At 45.9% G+C, this 14,913-nt stretch overlaps 1 protein-coding gene across 2 annotated transcripts in view; it reads left to right on the top strand.

Annotated features, from left to right (window-relative positions):
- Lyn (LYN proto-oncogene, Src family tyrosine kinase) overlaps window positions 1–14,913 on the top strand; it is a 104,687-nt gene that overhangs the window by 58,309 nt on the left and 31,465 nt on the right. For both annotated transcript variants that reach the window (XM_038347242.2, XM_038347241.2), the window contains exons 5-9: window positions 537–635; window positions 762–865; window positions 1,823–1,972; window positions 3,731–3,883; window positions 14,085–14,267. In XM_038347242.2, the coding sequence (XP_038203170.1) occupies window positions 537–635; window positions 762–865; window positions 1,823–1,972; window positions 3,731–3,883; window positions 14,085–14,267 (689 nt within the window). The remainder of the gene's footprint in view (window positions 1–536; window positions 636–761; window positions 866–1,822; window positions 1,973–3,730; window positions 3,884–14,084; window positions 14,268–14,913) is intronic.

Raw genomic sequence — 14,913 nt, forward strand, 5'->3', positions numbered from 1 at the left:
GCTGCTTCCGGGCCTGGCCCTTCCTCCTTCACCTCTCTGCTGCCCTCTGGGTTAGTGTAATATCACACAGTGTAACGGTGACGAGGCCTACTTACCCTGGTTTGGTTTGGGTTTATTTTTTTATTTTTATTTTTTTTAATTCATGACACCTATCTCTGGGGAAAAGGGATGTTTTTACAAACAAGTTTATAATACACAAATTCTAAGTCATTATTCCCTTGACTCCAATTGCTACAAGAGTCCTTCAAAACACACCTTAGCCATGTGGAGAAATGAGACTGTTTGCTTTCTACACAGTGGGCCATTTTTCCAACCCTTTCCTATGCAGCACTGAATCTATCAAGTCACCCTTAAGTTGCAAGGATGCTTTTTTGTTTGTTTGTTTTTGTTTGTTTGTTTCTGTCACTAAATATTGATATGAGAAGGAAAACATTTCCCCCTTGGATTCTGGGTTGCTTCTGCTTGCCCTCACTCTGAGAAACAAACACCATTAGGACAATTGCCGTCGCAGCTCATGGCTTCTGTTTCTGTTCCAGGCATGGGGAGTGGTGGAAAGCCAAGTCCCTTTCCACAAAGAGAGAAGGCTTCATCCCCAGCAACTACGTGGCCAAGGTCAACACCTTAGAGACGGAAGAGTGAGTCCTGGCACACGGCCACCCTGGTGTTTCTGAACGCTGCAAATTGCATTGCTTGTTTACCCGCTCACCATCTTTTTTCCCTCCCCGCCACAACACCTATGAAATGTGAAAATATCTCCACAGGTGGTTCTTCAAGGACATAACCAGGAAGGATGCAGAACGGCAGCTTCTGGCACCAGGGAACAGTGCGGGGGCTTTTCTTATCAGAGAAAGCGAGACTTTAAAAGGTAGGCGAGTGGAGGAAGTCCTTGAAGAAGACTGCATAGGAACTCAGGGACTCTTCCTGGAATGGAGGCCTAGGGTGTTGTGCATGCTAGGTAAGCGTGCTACTCCTGAGCTACAGCCCTAGCCCAGGGAATCGCTTTAAAAACCATTCCAAGATGAATAAAATGAAGAATATAGTAGGTTCTGGTATAAGACGGCTGGTTTGGTTTGGTTTGGTTCTGTTTTGAGGCAGAGCCTCTCTATGTAGCCCCTGGCTTGCCTGCAAATCAGTATGTGGATCAGGTGACCTCAAGCTCAGAGAGCCCTTGCCTCTGCCTCCCGAGTGCCGGGATTAAAGGCCTGAGCCACTTAGATGTTATTAATTTTAAATATATTATTATTGTTATTATTATTCGTGTGTGTTTAAGAGAGAAAGAGAGAGAGAGAGAGTACATGAAGTTTTTTTCCCTGCCTAGCCTTTGCCCAAACCCTTCCAAAGTGAAAATTTCACGTTTTGATAACAAATAATAAACTCAAGCGATAAATGTTAATAAATGAAACGCAGCCATAATTATGGCCAGGTCAAAGGCCAGGTCACGGCACACTTCCTGGTTTGCCGTGTTGTTATGAAAGTGAATCCTGAATGTCAAGAGGAAACTCAGAACAACTTTTCTATTCATCTAAGTGATTCCAGAATACTACGGCGAAGAAGGAAATGGCGTGCTGACTCCTAGTATAGCAAACAAACGCTATTGTCATTTATCAAGTCAGTCTCGCTGCGCAGCCTTGGCCAGCCCGGAACTGGCCGAGGTTCACCTGCTTCCGGCTCCCACGTGCTTGGATTAAACTATCGCAACACCTGGCGGCAGGGCTTTCTATGACACGTTATAAACATACCTAGTTTTTATTGTACGCTGTACGGTAAAAATGTTCCACAGTGTGGTGTAACGTAGACCCCCCCTCCTCACTTTTCCCCACAGGCAGCTTCTCTCTGTCGGTCAGAGATTACGACCCTGTGCATGGCGATGTTATCAAGCACTACAAAATTAGAAGTCTGGACAATGGGGGCTATTACATCTCCCCACGGATCACGTTTCCCTGCATCAGTGACATGATTAAGCATTACCAAAGTAAGTACACACCGAAGGCTGCGAGAGGAAGATTGTTTTTACAATGATTGATATCGAGGGGCCAACGCTATTTGTATGAAAGCTTTTCTTTAATGGTGGATGATGCCCTACAGGTCGTTCTAACTTAGTATGTCGTTACTCCTTGACTTCTGGCGAGCACGCGTTCTCATAAGCCTATCTATCGTGAGCTGAAATATTATAAGCTGGAAATGCATCTCATTTTCCTTTGTTTTCGGAACACCCCAGCTTAATGTCGCCCTCAGTAAATTGGCTCAGTCACTTAAATTTCCCTACAGCTGGACAAAGTCTGCCGGTTTTATAACCTACATGGTGGCAAGCCACCGAGCGCTAGGCTGGAGGTGGACACAGGTTGGTTGTGTAGGCACACGTTCTTCCTGGATAGAGAGGACACCATTGGGTTGAGCACTGTAAGTGGGGCCGTCACTACACCCAGAGCGAGAGGTCCCTGTGATGGCCCCTGTGTGGCCTTCTTCCCAGGTGTGAGCTATTTGACATCCAGCGCTCCCCCTTCGTGGGGAGGAAAGTCTATTTTATTTCTGCACAATGCCTAATCTTAATGTGCGCAAACGTTTAAAGTAGGAGAGACGCGGCTCTGTCACGGAGTGTACTGCGTGTATGTAAAAGGGGTGTGTGACCATGGTAAGAGCGCACAGCCAAGCGCTGAGGGATGTTTAAAGTAGCAAGTTTGCCTCGTGCCCAATACTGGTTTCTAGTCTTCTGAAGCTCACCTCTGTGGCCTTGGGTATCTTTGTTGTGATTGATATCAGATGCGGGAGCTGCTGTGGCTGCTTTCTGTTGCCTGCTCTTTCTGTTGCTTTATGAGAAAGCTCCTCGAGGCTTAGTCGAGGCCCAGAAACATGGAGCAAAGGCATTACGGAGAGAGCAAGGGGTGGGGCTTATGGAATCCTTCCGCCCTCTTTCCTCCAATACACTTTGGCTTCTGGCTGAGGTGTTGGGGGTTTGCAGTACTGTGGCCCTGTTCTGGAGTGCAGGTAACATAGCTACCTTCCTGCCCGTGGGCCACTGAGCTTATGAGGACTCAGGAACCGGAATACATTTTTGGGCAACGGTCCATTGCTGTCTTTGTTGCTTTTGTTTCTCTATGGTGGCAGTGTTGATGAAAAATGTTTCAAAGTGTCTTCTAGTCGTTTTGAAAGCTGTGATTATTCTAAAGTTACCCCCATCAGTATCTTATTTGGTGTTGCATTTGACATTTTGAGAATAACAGCCTATTCGAGGCTTCCTGTACCGGCACTTCTAAAAGAGAAAGAATGCGCTGTACAGGTTCTGCATTACAGATTCAGCCCGTCAGGCTTCTCTGCACGCAGCGTGTCTTGTTAGCACTCTCTGAACAACACAGGGTTACAACACGGTGCTTACATTGCATTTGGTAATATAAGCAATACAAAGATGATTTAAAATAAGGTATGCACATGCATTACTTTATATAAGGCACTTGAGAATCTGGATTTTGGAATTTAAGGGAACTTTGGCACACCCATCTATCTGCCATGGCTACATACTATATTGTTTATGTTTCTTCCTTCCTTTCCTTCTTCTTTCTTTCTTTTTTCTTTCTCTTATTCCTTCTTCTTCTGCTTACATTTGTTTACTGTGTATGTGCTGGGGAATCCAAGTTTAAATCTAGGTCATTAGACTTGGCAGCTGTGTGACCGACGGAGCCGTCTCACCAGCCCTGCACGCGTCCCCTGACGTGTGTTCCTCCTTTCGATGCAGAGCAGTCCGACGGTCTGTGCAGAAGGTTGGAGAAGGCATGCATCAGCCCCAAACCGCAGAAGCCGTGGGATAAAGATGCCTGGGAGATCCCCCGGGAGTCCATTAAGTTGGTGAAAAAGCTCGGTGCGGGACAGTTTGGAGAAGTCTGGATGGGTGAGTGTTCAGCCAGTGTCCCCACTCCGGAGAGGGTGGCAAAGGGCTCAAGCCTCCGCCGGCCACTGAGCCAGGCAGTGTGCCGCTCAGAAACGTCATTTCCTGCTTTTCTGTCAGTCTCAAGACAAATTCCGGCCTACAGGATCTGTCTGTTTTGGTCATTCCTTTGATTTTTTCCAGGATAGGAGCATTGGTCTTACCCAGATGGTCTCTTTTCCTCCATCAGTCTGTCATCCTTATAGTCTGGGCTACACTCAGGCTTAGGACCCGCTCGCTTAACAGGAAGCCCCCAATTTATTCAATGTGAGAGGTCACCAACGAAAGACGCCCAAAGTCCCACCATCAATGTGTCCTTCCTTAGAGTCCAGAATTTGCCTCTCAGACCAGGAGGATGTGCATCGAGATTTGAGCAGAGGCTTTCTGGCGAATTCTTTTTATTTATTTTTAATTTAAATCTTATTTTATATGCATGCATGTTTTGCCTGTATATGTATATGTGCACAATTTTTATGCCTAGCACCCACCGGAGGCCAGAAGCGGGCATGGGATTCCCTGGTACTGGAGTCACAGAGGGTTGTGAGCCTCCATGTGGGTGCTGGGATTTGAACCCAGGTCCTCTGCAAGAGCAGTAAGGGACATTAACTATGAGCTGTCTCTCTATCCCCAGGGAATTCTTCTTGACTATTTTTCTCAAGTTTTCATGGAGTATAAATTTATTTGTCATAAAATACATTTTTTTAGAGTTTCTAAATATCACATTTTTTCTTTTGGTTCTTTAAAAAAAATAAGGATTTTTGTCTTGGCCAGGATAGCATGGGAGGTCACACGTCTGCATCATTCTGTGCCAACTTTGTGTGGATGAAAAGAAAATCAATTTCTAGGTAGCAGGGGCGGCTAACCTTTGAACATGCCACAGCCCTGGTGACAGTAATGGAGGAGCCCAGCCTGCAGCAGCTACAAAGTGTGGCATGGGGACCCGGAAGGAATGTGGGGTTTTCCCAGGCCCTGCTTTCTCAGCTGTGTACTTTGGCCTAATGGCACTCTCACGGCAGAAGTCCTCAATATGCAAATACTGACCCAGCTGCAATTAATTGATACTGCAGTGTAAGTCTGAACTCGGAATATTTACACAGCTCCAGCAAACTACAGTCACGTCGCGCTCTCTGCCTTCCTCGTTGGCTGTCTCAGAACCTTTGACACTGGGCCTGATTGTTCGCTCTAAGCTCAGTCTGTTACCCCGGCTGCCTGTGTTGCGATACCAGCTCTGTTTCCTCCTCTTTAAAGAAAGTAACATGACCTTCGCTAACAAAGTTAACGCTGCTAGCAGAGCGATTCAGCAGTTGTCAATCACCTAGGGCATGATCCGCTTCAGGCTAGCTGCACGCATTTTCATCACCCCAACAACAGCCATTACACCCATCCACACCCCTGTTTACTGTTGGTACACTGCTGGTAAGAACATTAATATACAAAATATCATATGAACACATTTCATTTCTCTTATTTACTAGGGCTATTTACAGGTTACTCTATTTTTTTTTTTTTTTTTTGGTTTTTTTTTTTTTTTTTGGTTTTTCGAGACAGGGTTTCTCTGTGGCTTTGGAGCCTGTCCTGGAACTAGCTCTTGTAGACCAGGCTGGTCTCGAACTCACAGAGATCCGCCTGCCTCTGCCTCCCGAGTGCTGGGATTAAAGGCGTGCGCCACCACCGCCCGGCCAGGTTACTCTATTTTGAACTGTTTTTAGAACCTACAAAACCAATTTTTAAAAAGTCTTGCCATCTTCCTTTTTCCTGCCTGAGGTGTTTGTATGTATTTGTCTTTCTAGAGTCACAGAACAGGACAAGAATGTACGCTGTGTAATACTCACGCTAATTCTTCACTGTTTGCTCTCGTGTGTGAATACATGTGTGCTCTCGTGTGTGAATGCATGCGTACATTTTGTTGTTGACACACACTTAGAGTACTCGCCTGTGCTGACTCTTTGCTCCTAACCTTGGCACCGGCAGCTGTCTACGCCCCCTACAGATGCACCAGCGTCCTTTTGATGGTTTTCCAAAGCCTGGGAACACATTATTGCACTTAATACATCTTCAACTCCCTTACTATGGAAAATCCCTGTATCTTAGCTTCATCCTATAAAAACACAGGGCCATTGTCTTGTAGCATGCCCCTAGATTTGAATTTGTTCCCAGGTGTCCTGTAGTGTGGCTCACCTATCCGTTGTGTGTGGCACCCAAGCATCATACAATGCTGTGTTCTTGGTATTGTCAGGTTGCACTAAAGCCATTTAAGGAAGGGTTCTTTCATACAGTTTGAAAACATCTACTGGCAGATTACATATTCATTACAAAATAGAGTCATGAGTCCCCACAGAATTATTTGATGGGTTCCCTTAAAATCAAAGAGAACAGCAGCAAGACTAGGACCAGCTGCAGTGACCTCTCACAGACATACATAATCTAAAAACTGTATTTTCATAGACTTTCTCAGTTTTAACCTTAAAACCAATGTGAAAGGAATGCAGTTCGGTTTTCCTGTGCGTATTTGCTGGCTGAGGGATTGACATCTGTAGGGCAGTTCAGCTGCCGTGCTTTTCCTGGACTGGGCTCATTCTCCCCAAAGTTTGGAGTTTCCTTCCATCCTCCTCAGGTTCAACTGTGGAACAAAAAAACCAAACCAAAACAACAACAAAAGAATCGAGGCATAGAACTAGATGCCACACCCACTGGCAAACTGAATACTCTCAGATCCAATTCGTGGCTTAGGTGGATTGTGTGTTTGGGGCTTACATTTCGATTCATACTATCTAAAAGGCTGTCGTGGTTGCTGCGATGCCTACGAGGTAGCACAGGTGTCAGGCCTGACGAGAGCTGGCTTGCTTCGAGTCACGTTTCTACCCTGCCCTTGAATGCATACACCACAGCTGGTGATTCCCCCGCCAGTGGCACTTGGGCTTGTTCCCATGCTTTGCCTACAGTAGACAATGATGCTGTGATCCAGCGTGATGTCACCTTCAGGGATGCAACTGCCGGATCTCGTTTGTTTGTTTGTTTGTTTGTTTGTTTGTTTGTTTGAAGATTGGTATTTTATTTATGTATATGCATGCGTGACCGCGGTGGAAGGCTATGTACACACATGTGGCTGCCTGTGGAGGGAGGAGAGGGTGTCAGCCTCTGGAGCTGGAGTTACAGGTGGTAGTGACCCATCCAATGTGGGCGCTGAGGAACCGAACTCAGATCCTCTGAAGAAGCAGCAGGTAAGCTTAACCGTGAGCCGTCTCTTTAGCCCCCAGCTGGTGGCATCTATGATGCCCTGACTTGTAAAGTTTTAACAAATTTCCATACTTTGGAAACCTTAAAGTGGCATCGATTTACATCCCCACTGACAGTGTGCCAGGGTCCAGATCCCAAATGTCCATCCGTTGCTAGCTGTCTTTTGTTCCGGGAGGTTTGATAGGTTCCTGTGGTAGTGTTCTAAGGGAGGGGAGGCCTGTGGTTTTGATTTGCATTTCCCTGTAGATGAGCAATGCTGAGCGTCTTCTCACGCGCGCACTGGGCATTTCTGTATCTTAGCTAGAGAAACGCGCACTCAGGTCTGGTCCAGTTTCCTCTTTAATTGGCAGGTGTGGTGGCCCACTCCATTAATCCCAGCCCCTCAGAGGCAGAAGCAGGCAGATCTCTATGAGTTCAAGCCTGATCTGGTCTACATAGTGATTTCTAGGCTGGTGACACATAGCATGACCCTGTCTCAAAAAACATTATCGAATCCTTTAAAAGAGATTGTCAGGATGAGCTGCCAGAAGTCGGGTTGTAACAGACCCTGTCCAGCAGGACTGTGTCCTGATTGAGAGAAGCAATGCAGGAAAGTATTACATACCTCATGATGCTATACATGCAATCCTACAGCACTGGGAAAAAAAACTATAGAGGACAGAATTACTAGGGTGTATTTCTTTTTTGTTTTTTGACATTTTTTTTTTTTTTTGGTTTTTCGAGACAGGGTTTCTCTGCAGCTTTAGAGCCTGTCCTGGAGCTAGCTCTTGTAGACCAGGCTGGTCTCGAACTCACAGAGATCCGCCTGCCTCTGCCTCCCGAGTGCTGGGATTAAAGGCGTGCGCCACCACCGCCCGACCGTTTTTCGACATTTTTAAAGGCCATTGGCATACATGTGTGACTATAAGAAAGAACACAGATGGGGCTGCAGAGATGGCTCCGAGGGTAGAGGTCATTGTCTGCTCTTCTAGAGGACTGGGATTTAATCCCTAGCATCACACAGCAGCTCTCAGCTGTCAGGAGCTCCAGTTCCAGAGGATCTGATGCCTTCTACTGGCCTCCTTGGGCACCAAACAATCGTGTGCAGATAGGCATACAGGAAAAAGACTCAGACTCATAAAATAAAATTTAAAAAAATGCCAAAGTAAAATAGCAATATACTTAAGAAACAAGTTCAATTTAAAATGAAAGGAAGGAAGGATAAGAAGGGGAAAAGGGAGGGAGGGAGGGAGGGAGGAAGGGAGGGAGGGAGAGAGGGAGGGAGGGAGGGAGGGAGGGAGGGAGGAAGGGAAGAAAGGAAACAGTGTTTGGGCAAGTGGTCTAGAATCCCCGCAGTCATGAGAAGGAAGCAGAGGACTTTAACTTTGAGGCCAGTCTGGGCTACAAGGCAAAACTGTCTCAAAAATGAAAATATAAGCAACCTGAATTTTCACCAAGAAATTAATGTATAAGCAAAACTTGTTATATCTCTAGAGTAGAAACTGGTGATAACGGGAATGAAGAGCTGGTGCACACCATGGCATGGATGCCTTGGAAGGAGCTGGTCACAGGGGCACCAGAACAGGCAAAGCTACCAAGACTGAAATTAGTGCCAGATTGAAAGACTATGTGATCTCCGTAGGGCTTAATGGGAGTGTTTCAAATTGTTTATCATAACAACAGCCGAACTATAATGTATTGTATGCTTGAAATGGACAAATAGTGTGACCTTGTGAGTTCTCTTTCAACAAAGCTGACAATACAGTGTGCTTCCAGGTACCACTTTCCACTCCCATAGTAACATCTCACAGAATTCTAGTAAAATATCACTACTGAGATAGTGGCATCAATAGTTCCATTTATTCATTCATTCATTCATTCATTCATTCACTCACTCATTCGTCTGTGAGACAGAGTTTTGCTACGCATCCTTGGCTTGTCCAGAAGTCGCTAGGAGCCCAGGCTGACCTTGAACTCGTAGCAATCTCTCTCCTAGTTGTCCGGGGTGCTAGGAGCCACCAGGGAGCCTACTTGTTTTAAGTTTTGCTTCCACAGCTGGGAGGGAGTGGGAAGGAAAAGGAAGTGGTGGAAGAACAGAAACAGAAAACTTGAGCATAAGTCCGAGTTTGGCTGCTGGTCAGGGATCTCTCTGGCTCCTGGCAGATTTCATCCTGCTGAACTTCAGCAGGGGGCTCTGGGAGCAAAGCCAAAAGAAAATGAGCAGCGGGTATCAAGCTAGTGGCACTGACTAGGCAGCAGTCAGGGTGGGGCGGGGCTGCCTCACTCCTGTGTGCGCTGCTAGGCTGACTGTAAAGCCCGGATTTAGTTGTTTGGGTTTCGTTTTGGTTATTGTTGTTGTTGTTGCTTTAAGGTTTATTTTTTGTTGTTTACGTGTATGAATGTTTATGAGTGTGCCTGGTATGTAGGGAGATCAGAAGAGAATGTCAGATCCCCAGAACAGGAGCTGCAGAGGATTGCAAGCGTCTGTGTGAACGCTGAGAACGGAACCCAAGTCCTCTGGAAGAGCAGCCCGTGCTCCTAACTATTTAGCCCCCCTCGCCTCCCCACCTCACCTCCATCACCTTCCCTGAATTCAATTTTTAATCCTCAAGGAATGTGTGAGCTAGTTTTTCACAAGGGTATGAAACACGAGGAAGAGGTTGTCAGCTGTGACCTGCCCTGTGCAGGAAGACCACAGTGGGGATGAAAGAGAGAGGTGTCTCTGCCTCAAGCTGTTTCCTCGTGTTCGTGTGACCTCGTGGCTCCTGCCTTGGTGTCGTTTCCTCTGCGTATTGCGTATTGTTAATATTCCCAGAGACCTAACTGGACGATGAAGACAAGGAGGAGGTCTCTACTGACAGCTCAGTCTCGGGGAAGCTTTGTTTGAAGTTTTGCTTGATATACAGTCTTTGGTTTTAGAGACAGGGTCTCTGTGTAGCCCTGGCTGTCCTGAAACTCTGTAGACCAAGGTGGCTTCAAACTCGCAGAAGAGATCTACTTGCCTCTGCCTCTCAAATGCTGGGATCAAAGGCTGTGCCACCACCACCCAGCTGCCTTTGTATTGTTTTGTTTTGTATTGGGGGGGGGAGTTGTTGTTGTTTCGAGACAGGGTTTCTCTGTGTAGGCCTGGTTGCCCAGGAACTCTGTAGACCAGAAGATCACTGAGATCCGCCTGCCTCTGCTTCCCGAGGGCTGGCGTGAAAGACGTGCACCACCACCAACCGTTTTGTTGTTGTTTGCTTTTTAAGGTTGATTTGCTTTTATTTTTTGTTTATGAGTGTTTGCCTACATGTATGTATGTTCACTATGTGCATACCATAAAAAAAAAAAGCTTCTGTTCCCTGGAATTGGCGTTATAGGTGGTTGTGAGCGACCATGTGGGTGCTGAGAGCTGAACTCAGGCCTCTGCAAGAGCAGCCAGTGCTCTAACTGGAGAGCCACCTCTCATCCTGATACATTCTTATCTTTATTTAGAGGCAGCTTAGTTAAAACCTATCACAGCCAACTTCTCAAACAAATAATCTACTTTTTTTTTAAGCACCTCACCATCCCATGGTATGTGTATCTTTCAGCAAGCCTGCCATGGCAAGAACTGGAACTTTCTCAAGCTGTTGTTTTCTTTGCCTGTGACAAAGTGTCACTCCACAAGAAGTCCTTTATTACCTGATTTTTTTTTTTAATCGATCGATGACAGCAACACAAATTTCTGTGGCTAGGTTAATGGAACCCTCAAATGATTGGTTTTGGGGGATCTGAGGCTCTTCTGGAGCTGTTTGTTCACTGTTGATTCCAAATTCCTTCTCCGCATCTCCAGTGTCTTTAACAGCCGCATCATTTCCTGATGACTCTCGCCCTGCCTCTGGAAGCAGATTTTCATCGTTTCAAAGGATGTAAACATTTCCAGGCTCCATTGTTTTCTTGATGATGAGGGGGCTTGTTCTTTAATTTTGATTCTAGGTGGCGTGAACAAGTCCTCAGAAAAGCTGCTGTGGGGATAGTCGTGAGTAATGACAGAGTCCCACAGAGGAAACTGTCAGACCCTAGAGTCCTCTTGTCCCTTCGCAATCACAGCCTCGCCTGCTCCAGGGACAGCTGCTGTTCTGACCTTCTAGGTGGAGCTAGGGGCCCATAGTCTGGCTACTGTTATGTAGAGTACAGCATATAGTCCAGCTTCGTCTGCATTTACAGATGGGTCATGCTGAATGCAGTCTCTTATGTTTTACCCCTTTTATTAGGCATTTTAAATTAATTCATCTGTGTTTAGGGATGTCATAACATTTCATGCATCTTTGTTGCTATATAGTGCTGTTTGTATGTATAGGAAAAGCCTATAGAGTTTTATCCATTCATATCAACATTGACTGGTGAGAATCGGAGTTTGCTCCGGGTTGTGACTACTGTGTACACTGTGCTCTGTGGTTCTGTGATGCAAGCATGCATGGATTTTTCTAGGAGAAATGGATGTTTTGGGTCACACGGTGCAGTCAGGCCTCCATGTCTGTGGAGTCAACCTATCTTGGATGGAAAATATTTGGGGAGGGTGCTGCACTTACGCTGAACAAGTACATATTCTTTTCTTTGTACATAAACAATACAGTCTAACAACTATGCCCATAGCATTTGCATTTTACTATCAAGTTATCTAGAGGTGATTAAACGTATCCGTAAGAGCATGCACAGGTTAGATGCAAATACTGTGCCCTTTTGCCCGATAGGCATCCTTGGATTTTGGTATACTCCAGGGTCCTAAGCCAACACCCTATGAATGATGTATGTGGACCAGTCCCCTATCAATGATGTAGATAGACCAGTCCCCTGTGGATGATGTAAATGGTTCAGTCCCCTATGGATGGTGTATGTGGTCCAGTCCCCTATGAATGGTGTATGTGGTTCATTCCCCTATGGATGGTGTATGTGGCTCAGTCCACTATGGATAGTGTGGGTGGTTCAGTCCCCTATGGATGGCATAGGTGGCTCAGTCCTCTGTGGATGGTGTAGGTAGGCCAATACCCTGTGGATAATATGGTTGAACCAGTCCCCTATGGATGATATAGTTAGACCAGTCCCCTATTGCTGCACACCATTCGCTAGAATCCAGTTCGCGAGCTTTGGGCAAGGGGCTGGAGGTTGAGAAAACACACGCAGAGACAGACAGACACACGGACCTCCACTCATTGGTACAAAGCCCTTCTTTAATAGCACCATGGAGGCTTAAATACCCAGCAGTCAATGGCCAACAGGTGAAAATCCCATCCTCTGATCCTCTAGGGAAGGCACAGCTTTTAGTAACTCCAATTAGAAGGCTCTAGCAGGGAAGAGCAGCTGAAGACCAGGACTCCAATTGGTCCCAACACCCTATGGATGATTTAGGTAGACCAGTCCCCTGTGAATGATGTAGGTGGACCAGTCCCCTATGGATGGTGTAGCTGGACCAGTCCCTTATGGATGGTGTAGCTGGACCAGTCCCCTGTGGATGGTGTAGGTGGGCTGGTCCCATATGGGTTATATAGGGAAGACTATTTATGAATCTTTGCTCTATTAATTCTGTCAATGGGTCCCAGTTTCACTTGTCTCTAGAAATATACAGTGCACACTTTCTTGAACAGTGGACTTGTACCTTCAGCATGACCCCAGTGCAGCACGGCATGTGTGGTTGCTCAGAAGGACGCTACTGTTATCATCCTGTGTGGGCCTCTTGGAATGTCATCACGAAGCTTTGCCACTGATGTTCAGTGGGGCTCAGAAGAAAAACGCAGGAAAGGGCCTGAGGGAGCTGCCACTGCGTTCCCATCCCCACCACCAGCGTTTATCTACAGTTATCATTGTACTTTTCAACTTGGGTCAACAGGGCGGGTTTCTCCTCATAGCTTCTTTTTCATTTCTCTGATACTAATACAGTTGAGTTTCTTTTGTACATCTGAGTCACTGGAATGTCTCCTTTTGGAAATGTGCGCCCATGCCTTTACTGCTAGGCCACTTAGCTGGTTTGTAGGAATTATAGATTCAAGATACTCGTGGTTTGTCAGTAGTATAAGCCGTGGAGAATATTCTTTCTCTCCCCCCACCCCCGCTTTGTGTGTTCACGTGTGTGTGTGTGAGTGAGTGTGTGTGTGTGTGTGTGTGTGTGTGTGTGAAGGCCAGATGTTGACACTGGGTAGCTTCATTTGCTCTCTGCATTATTTATTGAACTGGAGGAATTGCTACACCTTAAACTGGTCTAGACTCGCTGGTCACTGAGCTCTAAGAGTCTTCCTGTCTCTGTCACCCAAGCCCAGGCCTTTGAAAACCTTGGGGAACATTTAGTTGACCCAAGCAAGTATATAAACAGCTTTTATAAGTCCTACACTTCTTCCTGATTGTAAAGATGTTGTAAGCCAGGCATGGAGACCCACACTCGAGTCCCAGCACCCAGGAGATGGGGGCAGGAAGAACACCAGTCCGAGGCCAACCAAGGCTAAGTAGTGTCTTAAAAACCAAAAACAGACAAAGAAACAAAAAAGTCTATGTATTCACTGTATGAAATGGTCTGTAATTGTTCCGTTAGCAATAACGAGGGTTTAATGTACGTGTGCTGATATAGTTTCTTTTACACTGCCCCTTGCACTCTCTTGTTCTTACTCATATCATGAAGTTTTGGTTTTCTTGTTTATTTTACCTTGAATAAAATTTTATTAACTGGAAGAAAATACTAGTCCTTGTGGTAAGATGCATATAGAATTCTTGCAACTATTGTTTCATAAAAACTCTTTTGATTTTGTGGTAATTTTAGACTTCTGTGGACAGAGTACAAAGAAGGCCCACACACGCTCCAGCCATCGTCCCTTCGTGGTTTTACCTCAGTGTGTGCCTTCCTCAGGCCTGCTCATCTGTGCCTTCCTCAGTCTGCATTTAGGTAGGGCAGGGTTTGACCTCTCCTTTTGACGGGCTCTGCTTTCTTCTGCCTGCCCAGGTTACTACAACAACAGCACAAAAGTGGCCGTAAAGACCCTCAAGCCGGGTACCATGTCTGTGCAGGCCTTCCTGGAAGAGGCCAACCTCATGAAGACCTTACAGCACGACAAGCTGGTGCGGCTCTATGCCGTGGTCACCAAGGAGGAGCCCATCTATATCATCACCGAGTTCATGGCCAAGGGTGAGAAGCCTTCGAAGTCCATACCCCTAAAGGAGGCAGGCCCCAAAGCCAAGTGTTCAAGGGTCCAGAGAACATTCCGTCTTACTGTGAAGCATGCTTGGTACTGGAAGTCAGAAAGTAATAGAAAGGGCATTTTCATAAGCATAGGCAGAGGACAGTATGTTTCTTATTTACTTAGTCATAATTCTAAAACTGCTTCTCTTTTCTACTTAGCATTATTTAAATTTCTGCATGTTATTTTAAAATGTTATGGTTAAACATCCACAGGGTCTGTGGTTGTGGCTCACATGGAGAGCTCGGATAGTGCACTGATTTAGTTAATGTTTTTAACTTCCCGTGCTGTGGAAGCCCTAAAGAGGTTCTAGGTTCTCTTTCTCTGTTAGCCCTCTTCAGGATGGCTTTTACTCATTATTTTTTTCTTTGCCTTCATTCTGGTAGAAATAAACTCCTCCCCTTTTTTTCTTAAATCTTTGGAAGAATGAATGAAGAGAGCAGATCAACATGAGCCACAATCCTAAATCAACACTTGCTCATGCATAATGGGAGAGAGTAGAGTTTGCTGTCCGAGCCAGTATGTGAGTGATTGCTTTCAATGCTGGCGATCACACCTAGGTCCTCATTGACGGTCGACAAGAACTCTTACTTA

This window comes from Arvicola amphibius, chromosome 11 (assembly GCF_903992535.2).
Source record: "Arvicola amphibius chromosome 11, mArvAmp1.2, whole genome shotgun sequence".
Classification (NCBI taxonomy): Eukaryota; Metazoa; Chordata; class Mammalia; order Rodentia; family Cricetidae; genus Arvicola; species Arvicola amphibius.